At 35.8% G+C, this 18,262-nt stretch overlaps 1 protein-coding gene and 1 long non-coding RNA gene across 2 annotated transcripts; both read left to right on the plus strand.

Annotated features, from left to right (window-relative positions):
- The first annotated feature begins 290 nt into the window (after positions 1 to 290).
- LOC126725603 (uncharacterized) lies at positions 291 to 2,138 on the plus strand. Its single transcript, XR_007655515.1, has 3 exons — positions 291 to 343; positions 454 to 515; positions 2,064 to 2,138. It is a non-coding gene; the product is annotated as an uncharacterized LOC126725603 (long non-coding RNA).
- A 7,289-nt stretch (positions 2,139 to 9,427) lies between these two features.
- LOC126728014 (uncharacterized) lies at positions 9,428 to 18,023 on the plus strand. The gene is made up of 5 exons (XM_050433898.1): positions 9,428 to 9,560; positions 14,555 to 14,704; positions 14,802 to 16,184; positions 16,281 to 17,965; positions 18,015 to 18,023. The coding sequence occupies exons 1-5, from the start codon at positions 9,428 to 9,430 to the stop codon at positions 18,021 to 18,023; spliced, it is 3,360 nt and encodes a 1,119-aa protein (XP_050289855.1).
- Positions 18,024 to 18,262: the final 239 nt, after the last annotated feature.

Below are 18,262 nucleotides of genomic sequence, written 5' to 3' on the forward strand. Positions count from 1 at the left end.
GCTTCAATTTTTAAGCTAACCAAAGTGTATGATCTTCTGTTTAAGAAATAGAAATGGCAACATCTTTGTGGGACATGGCATTATTTACATGCACACAAACTTATAAATTTGTGTTATATTATGCTGTAATATTAGGCTTGTAACATCAAGAAAATTGGATTTAGTTATTTATCAAAATGAAAATTTAGATTTAATTAGGATTAATTCTTTGTTTGACTAAGATCATTAAATGTGACAGTTTTTTTGCTCCATTTTTCTTTTTCTAACATGTTTTATTTGATCCCAGGTTTATTGGCTTTGCATTGATCATCTTCTTGTAGCTAAATCAGCAGTTATGAGTGTTGTGAGTGTTGAAGATTCTCATAAATCTTGTCTTTTTTGTTTTTTTGTCTTTTTTGTTTTCTTTTTTGGGTCTTCTTGATCACCAGTTTCCACTTCATGTTGAAATACTAGTCTCAGCAGTCACTCAAATCAACGAACCTGACAGCTTGTATGGGATCATCCAGTCACACAAGGTTAGTCTATATTATTTACCTTTCTGAATGTCCTTACAAGAACATTATCAGTATCTTTTGTGCCCTAGTGCTGATTGTGTGTAGTGCTACTTGGAGTGTTGTACTTAGGGAGATTTTTTGTGTACCACTGTGCCCCTACCCCCAAAAAACAAAACCCTCCCCAGACAACCCAAAAAAGAGATTTTTTTTTTATTTTTTATTTTTTGTGGTGGGGGGAAAGAGAATAAAAAAGAGAGAAGAGGGGAAAATGGGAGAAAAGGTCTAATAGTTAAACCCTTTGCTATCCCTCATATGAAAATAAATGGCAAATGGTGCAAATCAGTAATTTTTTTGGCCCCTGCTTAGACGTTTTGTTTAGTGTGCCTAGTTAGATCTTATTCTCAATTTTTATATTGACTTGAATTTTGAAACTTTAGTAGTCCATTGATGAAGTAAATGATGACAATGGTGGTGGAGTGTGGCATGTGAAATAATCTGTAAGTGAATGTGGGGGAACTAATGAATGGTTGGGATCAGTTATGCCTTCATGGTATTTTGAATCTACCTGTGAAATCTTGAAGGGTCTAGACTCTAAAATTGTGGGAAGTGGACCATGACATGTAGCTATGACTGTTTTTCATTTTAATTCTACTTTCTTTGGATTTTTGACCTTGGATTATGAGTCATGCGATGGACTTGTTATATTGTTCTTTAGCAAGGTTTTGGGCCAAAGTAGAACTACTAGTCTGACTCAAACGTGGCTTATGTTTTTTTTTTTTTTTTTGGCTATCCAAATTACCTTTTTAAGAGCTCAATTCCTAAACTGTCCAAACAAAATAATATTTAGAACTTAAATTAAGGTTTTGATTAATAAAATAATCTTATTCAATAGATAAAAAGAAGAAAGAAAGGAAATTAAGGTATATTTAGTTTGGCTTTGTATTTGTAGAAATACACACACATATTAGCAATAATCTTGAGACAATACACCAGTACACACAAGTACTAAAACATTTTGTTCTAGTGGCTAACTTGAAAGAGCCACCAATATGGTATTTATAACATTGGTGTAATGTAAACATTTCAATAATAAATTTCATGATTTGAAATGAATACTCTTGATATATACTTGTAAAGAGACCATTTACCCCTTCAATACATAGCCAAAATTGAGAAATCATTTGAACTATGCTGCAACAAGTCACACTTTACCATAAGTTACTAATTACAAAGCATAAAAAAACGTTAATAAGTAGCTCATGGTGCTGACCTCACAGTTAAGGGGTATAATTTTTAATTTTTTATAATCCATAGATATTTCATATAATGTAGGAGTAGGACATGTGAATGTATATTCAGTGCACTTAACAAGTGTACCAAGAAAAGAACGTATTTTCATCAAAATATTTTTCATTTCTACAAGTTAGTTGCTTGAGGGCATTGTAGGAGGGAGATTGTGATGAATTTTGTGGAAAATTGAAAGATTCAAAGCAGGTATTCATCAAAATTTCATATTACTAAACCAATAACTGGACTTTATGTAATCAACTTATGTTTCATTTGTTTTAGGAGCTTGTGTTGTCTGTTTTCCGTGCAAGTGAAGAGAGCACCGAATACACCTACTCAACAATAATCAAACTCCAGGTACTTATTATACCTGTAATACAATGCTTCTAACATAGAGTGCAATAGCCAGTAGTAGCGACCTTTTGGAAATCAAGTCCAAATTATAACTTTTGGTTTTTTTTGACATAGGTATAATTCTCTTTAGATAATTAGAATTGATTTTAGTCAATCCTGGTAGTTGCTGAACTTCTAGAAAACCTATATTTAACAGATTTCTTTTCAATAAATGTTGATTTTGGTGGGCACCAACGCAAAGTCGAGTATGTTTTTGAATGGTTTGAAATTCTGTAAAATTTTATTACCTAAATCACTGTGCAGGTATGTGGTTCTTTGATTTTGCTTATAATGAATATAAAATATATATATTTTTTCTTTATATAGTGTTTGTTTCAAATTTCTGCTACGTCAATGTCCCCTGTGTAGGTTGGATAAGCATGAGAAGATCACTTGGAGATGCCTTGTAGAATGCCTTTGAAGAAACCACAATGAAGAATATGCCAATTGTCCAATTTCGGAGTTTCAAATGAAGAAACGGAGGCCAAAATCGGAATCTACGCGAAAAACTGAGCAAGATATGCCCTTTTGGAAATTTTGACTTTTGGTCAAAAGTCAACACAAAAAGTCAAAGTCAACTGATCCAGAGTCAAAGTCAACAGTCAAAGTGCTCACGGGTCAGATCCGAGTGGTCCGGGTCGGGTCGGTCCGGTCAACGGTCAGCTAGGTGACGTGGTGCTGACGAGACGACACTGCTGACATGGCTGATGACGTGTCGCTGATGTGGACTAGGGCTGACGTGGATAGGTGACGTCATTCGGTGACGTCACACGTCATTAGCAGCAGCTCTTTGGCGCGTGTTCTATTCTACCGGCGCGTGTCTGGAACTTCCGAAGGCGCGTGGAAGCGCGTGCAAGGGAGATTGATGCTCGGACTTTGGTGGTTTGGCAGATCGGCGAGGTACGAGGCCGTCATGGCGGTGCGTGTAACCATAGGAGAATCTGACCCTGTGAAATCAGCGGCGGCGCGTGGAGAAGTCGCTAGAAACTGCGCTAGCGCGTGGTGGCGCGTGCAGAGTCGTATGACCACCAGATTCTCAGGCCAAGTAGATCGGTGGACGAGAAGGCCGTCTTGGCGGCGCGTGTGACTGAGATCTAGCCTAGGAGTCGAGAATCTGCGGCGGCGCTTGTGAGAGTTCCAGGAGCCATTGTCCGCGCGTGGTGGCGCGTGCAGCTTCCGTCGGAGGTCAGGTTCCTGGGTTTTGGTCGCGATATGCCGTGGAGCATTTTTTATCATCTTGGCATGGCTTGGGATTTACGTTGGACAGCATCTTCATGTGGGAGAATAGAATTCAGTCTTACAAATTCATACCTTTAGCATACCAAATTGCATCAACAATGGGTAGCTCAAAGGACACTTCGGGGCACATAATTTTTGGTTTGAAATTGAGGTAAAATTTTTATACTTTATAGAGTTGGGTGTTTGTTTTTAACCAGGATTGTTGGACTATGCAGTTTGCTTTGGTTTTACTGGTGAAGAAAATGGCCATTGACCATCCATACCACACAATCTTTCAGGTATATAAGCTCTACTCCTTTCGCTGGTCTGAAGCATATTATATGGCTTTTGGTTTTCATCCAGGTCAGTTTTTTTACTTCATTTCATGTTACTTTTCAAGGAGAGGTTCTCAAGTAAGTGGCTTAAGCTGGTGTCTTTTTTATTTTTCTTGTCCGTTATGTGGCTTATATTTGACATATGTTTATTTGGCTTATATTTGACATATGTTTATTGAGATGGATGATTTTGTCTTTATACATTATTTATTTTTTTTTATTTTTGATAAGTAAGAAGAGAATATTATTAATACAAGAATAGCAAGAAAAGCACACAAAGTTCACGGTAGTGAACAAAGGAAGAAAGAAACAAAAAGACAGAAGCAACTCCTAATCTATACTAATAGAGGAAAGAAAATCCAAAAGGGTAGAACAATCCGAATAGCCCCAACAACGAGACCAATCGAAAAGGGTCCACTGGCAATGCTCTAATAACTGAACCACCATTTTCTCCTCATTCTCAAAAGACCGACGATTCCGTTCAGTCTAAATAGTCCACATTAAACATCCTGGAACCAAATCCCAAATATCTGAGCTATGCTTCCCAAGCCAATGATACCAGCAAAATAATAAGTCCACAACTGAACCTGACATGACCCATTCCATCCCAAACAACCAAAGCATAAACATCCACAAAGAATGAGCTATCGGACAAAAAAGTAATAGGTGATCTACAGATTCTGCATTACAACAACACAAACAACAACGATTCACCAAAGGGAGACCACGAAGCATAAGGTTATCCAAAGTTAGAATCTGACCATGGGCTGCTGTCCACATAAAAAAGGCCACCCTTTTAGGAACCTTAACTTTCCAAATTCCTTTTCAAGGGAAAGTGGAAGGAGTTACATTTCGGATCTTATGATAAAAGGATTGAGTATCAAACTTTCCATTGCCATTAAGATCCTAACAAAGCCTATCACACCCTCCTTCCCTAGGAATTCGAGTTTGGATGAAATGAAGAAAGGAGTAGTAAGCCGCCAACTCCTAATCATTGAAGTCCCTGTAAAAACTTAAACTCCACACTCTGTCATTATCACCCACAAAAGGGCTTAACACCTCAGAAATACAAGCCTCCTTATTAGCTGAACACAAAAATAACTGAGGATAAAGAATATTGAGAGGAACATCACCAGTCCACTTATCATGCCAAAAAAGAATACGAGAACCATACCCTACCACAAAAGAGAAATGCTTAGTGTAAGTTTCCCACCCTTCACTAATACTCCACCATAACCCACAACCATGAGCCCTACTACAAGTTGTAGTGCACTAACCCCCTTTTCTTTCCCCATATTTCATGGCAATGACCCTTCGCCATAGATGCGAGGTTTCATGGCCATACCTTCAAAGCCATTTCCCTAATAGGGCCTAATTAAAAGGCACCAACTTCTGAATTCCTAAACCACCCAACTCACGCGGTAAGCAAACCTTTTCCCAAGTCACCAAAGAATATTTGAAACACTCAACTGCTAAACCCCACAAAAAGTTCCTTTGGATGCATTCCAATCTAGTCGCCACATCTTTAGGGATGGTAAAAAGGAAAAGGTAATACGTCGGAAGGCTTGAAAGGGTACTCTTCAGCAAGGTGAGTCTACCACCACCCTTTGACAAATAAAGTCGCTTCCAACCTGAAAGCTTCTTTTCCATCCTCTCAAGGATCGGATTCCAAATAGAGGCCGTTTTGTACGAAGTACCTAATGGCATACCCAAGTAAATCATAGGCAAACTACCCACCCTGCATTGAAAGATATTAGCCAAATGATGAATGTTACGCACCTCCCCAATAGGGACAATTTCACTTTTCCCCACATTCACCTTTAGACCAATAAAAGCTTGGAAACAATTCAAAACTAGCCTAATAGAAAGAATCTGCTCTCTAGAGGCATCACAGAAAAGAATGGTATCATCAGCAAATAGGAGATGAGAAACCTGGATACCAGTAGAATTAACAGGACCCACATGAAAACCCTGAATGAAACCCCCTTCCTTAGTTTTCTTCAGGATATGACTTAAAACCTCCATGATCAACAGAAAGAAAAGGGGAGACAAAGGATTGCCTTGTCTGAGACCTCTAGAGCTACCAAAGAAATTAGAAAGAGATCCATTAAACAGAACTGAGAAGCGAACGGTAGAGACACAAGTCTTTAGCCAACTCCTCCATCTATCCCCAAAGCCCATTCTCTCCAACAGATAAAACAAAGCATCCCAATTCACATGATCGTATGCTTTCTCAATGTCTAGTTTACACACCACCCCCGGAGTACGACATTTCAGTCTACTGTCTAGACATTCATTAGCAATAAGCACTGAATCCAAAATCTATCTGCCACCAACAAAAGAATTCAGTGACTCCGAAATAAGTTTATCCAGCACCCGCCTCAATCTATTAGCTAAAACCTTAGACAACAGCTTATACACACTGCCCACTAGGTTGTTAGGCCTAAAATCTTTGATATTTACAACATTATTTTTTTTGGGGATCAAAGATAAGAAAGAAGCATTCAGAGACCGTTCAAACTCTATGCTCCTATGGAAATGATCAAAGAATGCCATAACATCTACTTCCACTACACTCCAGCATTTTTGAAAAAAAGCCATAGTGAAACCGTCAGGACCTGGGGCTTTATCACCCTCCATCTCATGAAGAACCTTTACCACTTCCTCCTTAGAAAATTCCCTCTCTAATTCAAGCCGCTCATCCTCCTCAATTCTAGCAAACTCTAAATCGTCCATAGAAGGGCACCAAGAAACTGACTCAGTGTACAACCTCTGATAAAAATTGACCACCCTAGACCGCACCTCTTCTTCATCCTCATAGAGGACTCCATCCACCTCTATACCCCGAATATGATTAGTTCTTCTATGGGAGTTTGCAACCCGATGAAAAAAGCAAGTATTATTGTCCCCCTCCTTCACAAATAAAATCTGGGACTTTTGTCTCCAAGAAATCTCCTCCAAAGAGGCAAGATGAGCAATCTCTCCTTTAATGTGAAAACGATGGGATTACTCCTCCTGAGAAAGACCAGACAAGTCCTCCCTAGCATCCAAACCCAGCAATTCAGATAAAAGACATTTCTTCCTAAAGGCCAGATCCCCAAATTCCTCCTTATTCCACTTTTTCAAGTCCTTTTTAAGAGCTTTTAATTTACGAGCCAGAATAAAACTAGGAGAACATGAAAAGCGATACCCATTCCACCAATGCTGAACCCTTTCTACAAAACCCTCTTCTTTCAACCACATATTCTCGAACTTAAAGGCACTCCGACCTCTTTTAACATTACCCGCCACCACCAAAAGAGGGCAATGGTCAGAAACTACCCGAGGGAGTACCCTTTGAGACATGTTTCCAAAGTGATCTACCCAATCCATGGATGCCAAGGTTCTATCAATTCTTGACATACAAGCAGACTCCGAATCTCTAAACCAAGTAAACGAAGCCCCTTCAAGGGGTAAGGGGAGAGCTCGAGTGCGATGGAGGCTCCTGGGTCGCCGGTGACTACGGTGTCGCTGAGGTCAACAACGACGCCGATGTTAGCAGCAGCGCCAGCAATAGCGGCGGCGCCGGCCAGTGCGATCAAGGCCTTTGGGTCACCGGTGACCACGGTGGCGCCGGCGAGTGTGTCGGAGGGGTCCGGGTCCAAGTTTTCCGGTGTGGAGGTGTCAAACTGGAGGTTGAGGGCTGAGAACCAGACTCCATTAGTTGGTGTTTTGGAGGATGGGTCGTCGGCGAAGCTGATGGGACCTGGGTATGTTGTTCATTCTGCTCTTCGGCATCAGGGAGCTGCCCAAAACTCTTTTTCTCCTCTATTGGGTCTGGGTAGTGAGGAGGATTTCTGTTTTGGAGAGAGAGAGGACTCCATGATGGTTTCAGGTGAGAAGGGAGAAAGATGGAGCCATTTGGATGGGGTTGAGATGTTACAGGTAGGGCCTGAGCAACCTCTGCTGCAGTGGAAGCACAGTGAAGTTAATCCTAGTGGTTTATTTCATGGAGAGGATGAGAATGGGTCTTAGGAGTGCTCACCTTTATCTAAATGGGATCCCAATGATCATTAGGAGTTGGAGGTGATCCAGGAAGGTGGTGAGGGAGAGTTTCGAGGGTTAGCGGTGAAAAACTCGAAATGGGTTTGTAGCCTGATGAAAATTTTTTGTAGAATTGTGGGGTTTCCTATTGTTAAGCACGAAGATCAATGCCTGGCTTTGTTCCATCTTTTTGAACAAAATTGTGTTGATGTTGTTAGTGTTGGGTCTTCTTTAGATATTGTGAACTCTAAGTAGAAAGGGCTTAGGGAACTCAAAGGTTTGTTTTCTTCTATTAATTATGATGGGGGAGCATCTAAGGGGAGGAACAAAGACCTCATTAGCATTTTCTTTGGGAGGGGGGTTTTGGGCAGAATGAAGAGGAACAGGGTGGATTATAGAGGATAGCGTTTGCCTTTTGTAGATTTACAAGGAAGGAAAGGGAGGAATTTAGAAGGAGAAACCCACCCATTTTGGTTTCCTATCCTTTCTGCCTATAATTGAGCAAATTGGGACAGGTTGGAATGTCTTTTAATGAAATTATGTGTATCCGAAAATATTGCTAAACCAAAAAGAAAGAAAGATGGGTGTAACAAGGCTTCAAAGAAAGCCCTTATCCTTTCCTCTACTTTCTCTTCTACACATGTAAAATGGAGTGATAGACTCCTTATCTTTGCATTAACAATCACTTTAAAAACTCCCAATAATTTATGGGGGAAACAAATGAACACGCAAAAGTATTAGTCATAGCTTTTGCTAGCCCAACCTGAATTAAGCATGTTATGAGTTGTATATAAGCTAGGGGAAAATTAGTCATAATGTATTAGAAACATCATATAAATAATATGTATTGTGCCTGGGTAATTTAATTTTTACCCTACACACTTCCCTATAATTGCATAGTATTAGAAACACAACACACCACCCATCATAAGATAGCGATTCAAAAAATGTATAATTGTATCTCTCTCTTTTGTTTCTTTTGTTGTTATATTTGCATCTCTCTCTCTCTCTCTCTCTCCTGCATCTCTGTCTTTTGTTGTTATAATATATGTTTCTTTTTGCTGTTAAATTCTGAAATTTTGTTGTTATCTTTTCTGATGCGCATTTTGCTCTATGACTATGAATGACTTTTACAATTCTATTCCGTTGCCACTTTCATCCATATCTTAGATTATAGAATACTTACTCAAATTCAACTTACTTCAACTTGTGCATTATAGTCTTATTGAGGATTGAAGCGTTGCTAAAATTTATTCTCGAACAGGTGATTTATCATTACACTTTCTTACTGATATGGAAAAACAAAAACTGTTTCTGTCAAATTCAGATTCAAAACCTTTTATATTGGTCTCATGTTTCTTACCAATGTGTCAATTCTTGCTAATGAAACTTTTTGTTCATAGATTTGATATTGTGGGTGTGCTAAAGCCTAACATGTTTCGTTGGGACTTTGCTTAAGATATTGAGTGACTATGGAACTTTAAATTGTGTTCAAGTCTATTACTTTTATTACCACTAAAGTTGTAGTTTCAGCATATGATAATGATGCCACTGAGTCATTTTTTTGGGGGGGGGGGGGGGGGGGGGGGGGGGGGGGGGGGGGGGGGGGGGGTGGGGTTGTTGGGGGGTGGTGTAGGAAATTGTGTATTTGCATGCTGTGGTATATTATTTGTTAACATGGAGAGTATTGTGGTGGAGGAGAATCATTGTATGAGCAATGTTAATACTTTCTCCAAGTCAGATGGGCTGTTTATTCAGATTAACTTGATATCTATAGATCTTGTTAGTGCTAACGATAAGAGTGATGCTGGTTTGTGTGAGCATTTTTCTATATGATCTTTATCACTTTTAGTCCCTACATAATTTCTAGGAGTTCTTTTCATAGCATATTGTCTTATTTTTGAATACCCAGCAATAGTAACCTGATTTTTTCCTTTGGGCTAGGTCTATCTTTTTATTGTTCTCTGGGCATTGTAAAGTTCTATAAATTTCTTGAAGGTTTCCTCCTATGCACTTTTGTGTGGTTGAGTTCCTTTTTTTTGCAATAAAACTTTTTATGAATCACAAAATTATAAATCCTATTAATGATCATATATGTCTTATTTAATGCTCTAATTAATATTGTTATCCTCATATTGAAAACTTAAAACTGACTAATTTTTTGGAGAAAATTTTGCAGTTTGACTGTAGTTGGCAAGTAATATGGAGTTGTATCTTGCATGGGTTAACAATGTTCAGCTCAGTAATTGCAGCTGTAAGTTTTGTTTATGGAATCTTCTTTCGTATTGTCAATATAGCTGTTGTAAGTTCTGTTTGTACAATCTTCTTTGGTAGTGTCAATCTTCTTTGATAGTCTCAGTATATTGAGGGTTCAAGTTCTTGTATATTTCTTCAACTTATTTTTATTTGAGCACCTTAAATTTTCACCAAGCTTGACTCTTCTTTTTTGTTTGTGTACTACTTCTACCTCAGTCTATGGGGTGGTTTTTTTGGGGCCTATTACTATATATCCTCTGTTTATTATTCAGTTTCTCTGTCCTAATTTCAAAGTCTATGCAAAGTCTTCTATAGTTATATGGGTCCAGATTTTCGAGTTTGCGTTTTAAAAAGTAGAAAGCAAGAAAAACAATATCGTAGATTGTATAAAGTATGTGGTCTCCATTCCAATATTTTGCTAAGTTGTGGTATGACATGTTTATCATCTTTATGCAAGCTCTGATAACTACTTTATCAGCAGTCTATTCCCTGCCTTAGGCGTACGGCTGACTAGAATTTTTCTTTTCAAGTATTAAATCTCTTATGTCACTTGTGAGCATACACAACTAGTCAGTAATCTATGCAATGCATGAGAAAATTCAACAAATACAATTTATTTATTTATTTATAAATATAGAATCTAATAATTATGACAGTTATTAGATTGTGTTTGCATATAGAAATATTAATTCTATTATTTATAGAAAATATTATGTGCCAATATTCTAATGGAGTGTGTAAATATTTGAGGTTTATAAGGAATCTTTATAGAAATCTATATATATATATATATATATCTATATATATATAAAAGCAGAAGCTGAGAGAAAATGAGTTCCTAGAATTAAGGAGAGAATGACAAATAGGAAAACTCCCTACTTAAAATTCAGACATCTGTAACTTTAAAAAGCGATAGATTATATTGTTTTCAAAACACTAATACTGTTTGCCTGTAATTGTTTATATTAAAAAAAAGAAAATTTTAAAGGAAAAAAAAAACCGTAGAAATTAAAAAATCTTCCTAATATTGCGATTCAGAGAAAGGGAAAAAGGAAAAAACCCTACCCTCTTCACATCATTCTTCTTAATATTTTCTCTCTCTAAAAAACCCCTACCCATACTGCGATAGATGCGATCTCTTCACATCAAACTCTGCTAGGAAAAAAAAAAAAAAAAAAAACTTGCGCCACACTGGAGATTCGATTGCCCGACGATCGCTATCCTCTTTTGAGTTTTCCAGGTACGTTCTTCTCTCTCTTCCTCTCGCTCTTCTTCTCTCTATGAGTTTTTGTTGTTTCGGTTTTGAAATTTCTCTGTGATTTCGGGATAAATTTCCCCTGTTTCCGTCAATTTACTGAATATTTTAGATCTGTTTTGAGAGTTTAGAGAAATTTGGTTGGATTGATTTGTATTTAGGTATTTGGGTTTCATTAGGTTTTGATTTGATTTAGTTTCTCAGAAAACTAAAAACTTTTGGGAGTATTTGGATTTAATTAATTTTGTGTTTGATTTTGGTTTAGTTTTAGCGTATTTACAATTGGCTTTGGATAATCGAGGTTTAGATGCCAAAAGTCCGAGAACGGTAGAGAGAGAGTCGGTTAGTCACAGAGTTCAAAGAGATCGACCACAAGTTTAGTCATCACCGTAAGCCTCCATCCACCACAAATTAAGTGTTTTTGGTTTTAATTTGGAGAATGAATAGGAAAAGAAAATCGAAAATCACAAATTCTTCCATTCGATTAGACACACATGGATAAACCTTTTCCTCCATCAAATTGTTTACGCATATTAATTCCTTATTAATTTTTGTTGCTCTCTATCAATTGGTAAGCCCTATATCTTCTCTAAATTTCATTGACTTCTTATGCATTTCATGCATGAAAGTAAGGTATTTCCATGCTCATACATAATAATTAATTTACCATTAGTCGAAACTTGGGTTAGTAGATTTTCATATGAATGTTTGGATTGTGAAAGGGAAGTTAGTCCTACCCATTGCATTCGGGTGTAAAAATTTGACAGAATTAAAATATGCTGTTGTTCTTGACAGTAGCAGGTTTAATTATGCACTTGAAGTGTTCGATAAAATGCCTATAAGATGCATGCGTAATGGTTTATAAAGTTGTGAACAGAACAAATGTGTTAGGTATAGAATAATCAATAATGTGAAAAGAACAATTACTGTATCAAAAAAGGAAGAAAATGATAAATAAATTTTTAAAAGTATATAATGTGGAAAGAATAAATAATCACTCCAGTCTTGAAGTGTTGAAGAATAGGAAATCATGCACTTGATTTTCAAGTTTCACCAACTCTTGATTCTTATTAATACTTGAGTCTAAATTATAACCTGTTGTTAGATTGAGGGATGAGTGACGTTATACTATTAAGGGCCATTTTGTTTGGTCAGCCAACTTTTTTGAGATGCTTCAGTGTGTTTTTAAGGTGCATGCAGTGAAAAGCGTTTTGTTACAAAGGATCACAATCCATTGAACACCATGTTTTACTTTTCCTCTGATAAATACGATGTGACATGGCAACTTGCATACATACTTTCATGTGCATGTTATCACATTCTGCAGAACAGGGGGTGTAGAAATAGGTATGTAATATTGAGTTTCCTTTATCTAATTATTTATTGTTAGCTCACCAAAAACATAAATATACTTTCAAACCATTAATATTGAAATATGTCATGCTTTTATTTTGTTGCTTTGTTGAGAAACTTTAATAGGCAGAACAGTCATAATTATACTTCAAGTTGAACAATTATATGTCTACAAATCACATTTACAAATACACTAAGAGAGCAGTGTGCAACTGAACTATCTATCTTAATTGATTCTCTTACGCCCTGCAGAAATATCTTCTAAGAGTGGGCCACAACTTTACTTGCAATGTTAAGACTGATTAGTGTCTGAGTGTCTTAGCTATGTCCGAGTCGATTGAGATGGCTCTATTAGAATCATACACAATTAAGGGTTTTTGGTTATTATTTGCTGAATCAATTAGAGGTTAATTATTAATTTTGCTTATTTGTTTATGTTAAATTTTACTATTCAGTGTAGCTCAATGATTACATTGTGTTGGTTTTGAAGGATTTGAATTTCTATTTGTGATGATTATATAATCATTAATTTCAGTTCTTATTTCACATCCTCACCGCTATTTTTTGTTATTTGAATTTGAATAAAAATCCGGACATTTATTCTTTTTCTTTCAATGTTTTGACCTCAAGTTATAATCTTTAATTATTTACTGTTATTAGAGACAATCTAATTTATTAGATGATTTGTTTTTTTATTCATTAGGGACAGTCTAAAACATGATAGTTGCTCAATAATGATTGGTTTCTAAACCTTTTTTTTTTTCAATGTTTGTAGCTTTTGATATTTTCGGCTGCTTTGAATAAGTATATAATAGTTTTCTTATAAGATTTTATTACTTCCTATTGGCTTCTCTTTTATATATGGTTGTTACAGCCATTTCTTGAGTTCTTCCTATTGGCTTTTCTTTTATATATGGTTGTTACAGCCATTACTTGAGTTCTTCTTTTATCTCAATCGAAAAATATGAGTTCTAATTTTCTCCATTTTTATTATTATTATTATTTTTTTCTCCATTTAAGAGATTTTTGTTAGGATTCCACTTTTCTTTTCTGATTGTGTTTATGTTTTGTATAATAGATGATTTAAGATCTGAATGTTTGAAGAGTAAATTTATTTTGTAATTTTTAATAAGTAAAATGTTTTGTTTTTAATGTCAATTACTGAGTTTTGAATGTAAATTTTTTTGTTATTTCCTTATTGATATGTCTTTAATTTACTAGAATAGTTATAAGACTTTGTTTCTTTTAATTTTTTTACTGTTCAGACTATTAGATTCAGTTTATTGGGAGGCTTTTTTAAATGTTGTTGTTAGATTTTTTTTATTTTGTTTACTTATTTATTTTTATTGTGTGTATCTTAGTGTTTTGGATTGAGTTCTTATAGATGCTTTAGTTTTATTTATTTATCTTATGAATAGAAGATTACATAATAGTGAGTGAAAAGTTTCAGGGATTCCATTTATATAAAATTGAAGAGGAAGGAATATTTGATTAAATAAAGGATTTTTAATATATTTCATTTATATAAACCTGCTATGTTTTCTGAAATTTAAATAATTATAATTAATTTTGTTGCAGCTCATTTTTGACTTTTAAAAAATATGAAAAATGCAAAGCAAGCACGATTAAGAAGACAGATGCTAATGATTCAGAGAAGATCCGGCAGAAAATGGCATGAAAAGAAAAATAGTTTACAAAATAAGTTTACCCAGGCGAGGAAATCCAGGAAAATGGTCATTGCTGAAAATAGGAAAAAAAACAAGAAGAATAGAACAGCATTAACTCATGACTGCTCTATGTTGCATTCACCTGGTACAAATATGGATTCTTATACATCAAGAGGTTCGTTTCTCTTACTGCCACATTCGATTTATAAATACTTTAAACATTGCTTCATAAAAATTAGAACATAACACTTTCAATTGACATTTGATTATTAGATATTCATATTGACATGGAACATTCCTATGAAGAAACTAGAATGAACATAAGTACAGATGATACTTTGGTAGAAGATGGATTCAATAATTGTGATATACCTCAAGAAATCCAAGAATCAGAAAATGAGAGTGATTGTGAAGAATTTCCAAGTAAATAACTTAACTTAAATTTACAAGGAAAAAAAATATTGATATTCATTTTTGTTTACATTATTATTGTTGTTCTTATATTTTAAAATTCTTATAGGAAAATTTACTGAACCTTGGAATTTTGGCTCGCCTTCTTATGTATGCGTGCATTGTGGATCAATTTTATGGTATGAAGAGAGAACAGTCAAATCTAAGAGGCCTAGGAACCCAAAATTTTCTCTCTGTTGTATGGAGGGTAAGGTTAAGTTACCTTTGCTTAGGAAAGCACCTCCTCTTATAGATGACCTTTTAGATCCTGTTGGTAGTGATCGATCTAAAACGTTCAGAACTCTAATCAGAACTTATAATGCAATGTTTGCAATGACATCTATGGGTGGTAAAGTAGATACTAGAATTAACGATGGAAGACACCCTTACATTTTTAAACTTAATGGCCAAAACCATCATAGAATTGGAACTCTTCTTCCTAATGATGGTCAGGATCCACAATTTGCACAATTATATTTCTATGATACTGAAAATGAAGTTCAACATAGAATGAACGTCTTTAGCAATGGTCAAATTAATAGTGACCTTGATCCATCTATTGTTAAAGCATTGGTCCAAATGTTTGATGAATCAAATACTTTGGTGAAGATATTTCGGATGTCTAGAGACCGTTTCATTAATACTGATGTTCACCAGTTAAGATTACGTCTTATTGGCTCCCGAACTACAGATGGAAGAGAATATAACCTGCCTACATGTTCAGAAATTGCAGCAATTATCGTTGGTGATATTGGTGCTGAAAATGCACATCGCGATATTATTGTTGAATTAAAAGATGGAGGATTACAACGTATTAATGTGTTGCATCCTTCATACATGGCATTACAATATCCCCTTTTGTTCCCATATGGTGAGGATGGTTTTAGACTCGGCATTTTGTATAGTAATGTAGATGGAATCAGAACTGATACAACTGATTCTGTTACAATGAGAGAATACTATGCATATCGATTGCAAGAACGTGAACATGAGGGACATACACTGATATATGGTGGTAGATTGTTTCAACAATTTAATGTAGATGCCTACACATGTATAGAAGAAATCAGGCTTATGTGGGTAAAAGAGAACCAAGACAAATTAAGGATAGAATTGTATAAAGGATTGAAAGATGCAGTTATGAGAGGAGATACCACCCCTGCATCTTCAGGCAAAAGATTTGTTCTACCTTCAAGTTTCACTGGAAGTCCAAGGTATATGATTGAAAACTATCAAGATGCAATGGCGATCTGTAGATGGGCAGGTTATCCGGACCTTTTTATTACCTTCACATGCAACACAAAATGGCCAGAAATTGATCTTTTCCTATCTAGGAAACCTGGACAGAAAGTAGAAGATCGGCCTGATGTGGTTGCAAGAGTGTTCAAGATAAAGCTTGATCAACTCTTAAATGATTTAAAGCATGGCCAACACTTTGGGAAAGTAATTGCAGGTATTCTAAACTTTATATTGAAAATATTTTTCCCTTCTTTACTTGGCTTAATAATTAATCTATACAAATGTAACTAACTTACTGTTTTGGTGCTAGTTGTCTACACTGTTGAATATCAAAAAAGAGGGTTACCTCATGCACACATTTTACTTTTTCTACATCATGATGACAAGCATCCTACAGCAGCAGAAATTGATAGAATAATTTCAGCAGAAATTCCAGATTTCAATGAAGAACCTTTACTTTATGAAGCTGTCAAACAATATATGGTCCATGGTCCTTGCGGTTCTATTAATTCAAGGGCAAGCTGTATGATTGAAAACAGATGTACAAAACACTTCCCTAAAAAATTTTGTTCGCAAACAACTGTTGATGAAGATGGTTTCCCAGTATATAGAAGAAGGAATAATGGAAGATTCGTTGAAAGAAATCAGGTCAGACTTGATAATCGATTTATAGTTCCACATAATATTGATCTGTTGGTGAAATTTCAAGCACACATAAATGTCGAGTGGTGTAATCGTTCAAGATCTATAAAGTATTTATTTAAATATATAACAAAAGGGCCTGATCGTGCAACTTTGATTCTTGAAGAAAATTTACATGTTGATTCTTCTACTGGAATGCAACATATGACAGATACTGATGAAGTTAAGACATATTTAAATTGTAGATATGTGTCTGCCATAGAGGCATGTTGGAGGATATTTGAATTTGCAATTCACCATCGAGAGCCTGCTGTTCGAAGACTCAGTTTTCACAATGAGGACGAACAACCAGTTGTTTTTGAAGATACTGATTATTTAAATAATGTTGTGGACAAGCCAGATATCGGAAAAAGCAAATTTACAGAATGGATGAAAGCGAATGCATTGTATGAAGAAGCAAGGGAATTGACTTATTCTGAATTTCCTACTAAATGGGTTTGGCATAGAAAAGACAAAGAATGGAAATTGAGAAAATCTGGAAGATGTATTGGGCGTATATATTATGCTCATCCTGCAAGTGGAGAACGGTTTTATTTGCGGATGCTACTTAATGTTATTAAAGGAGCTAGATCATTTAAGGAAATACGAACTATAAATAATATTGTATATCCAACTTTCAGATCAACATGTTATGCACTTGGTTTGCTTGATGATGATAAAGAGTGGCACGAAGCTTTGAATCATGCATCGTATTGGGCTTCAGGAAAACAACTACGAGAACTTTTTGTCACAATGTTGATTTTTTGTGAGGTTGCAGATCCATATAAATTATGGATTTCAAATTGGCAGTTGTTATCTGAGGACATTTTGCATCGTCAAAGAACAGTTTTACGATATGACAACCTACATCTTGATGACTCTCAATTACAGAACTACGCACTATGTGAAATTGAACAGATTTTGGTAAAGAGTGGCAGATCTTTGCATGAATTTGAGTCAATACCATATCCAAATACATTACTTCTCAGACAAAGTAACAATAGAGTATTACAAGAAGAATTGGATTATGATAGAAACTCTTTGGCAGCAGAACATATTAAACTTTTTTCTGCTCTTAATACTGATCAAAGAAAGGTATATGATGAAGTAATTTATTCTGTTTCAGAAAATAAAGGTGGCTTCTTTTTTGTTTATGGACATGGAGGAACTGGAAAGACTTATCTTTGGAAAACCATTATATGCCGATTGCGCTCAGAAGGGAAGATAGTTATTGCAATTGCAACATCTGGAATTGCTGCATTATTGTTGCCTGGAGGGAGAACAGCTCATTCAAGATTTCAAATACCAATAAATGTAACAGACAGTTCAACTTGCGGTATTAAACAAGGTTCACAAATTGCAGAACTTATGACAAAAGCAAGTCTTATTATTAGAGACACAAGAGAATGATCGTTACATCGTTTGAAGATTCTTTTAATAACTGTTTGGAATAAGCCAATACAGAAGGAGAGAGGACGATAGAGAGACGGTAAGTCTGAATAACCATGAGAGACAGAAAGATAAATTTGAGGGGTGCCATACAAGTTCTGTCATCACCATTAGGGCTGCTGCCCATAAGTTTTGTTTCTAAGTGGGGTCTTTTTTGGGAGA

Source organism: Quercus robur, chromosome 5 (genome assembly GCF_932294415.1).
Source record: "Quercus robur chromosome 5, dhQueRobu3.1, whole genome shotgun sequence".
In the NCBI taxonomy this organism is placed as follows: domain Eukaryota; kingdom Viridiplantae; phylum Streptophyta; class Magnoliopsida; order Fagales; family Fagaceae; genus Quercus; species Quercus robur.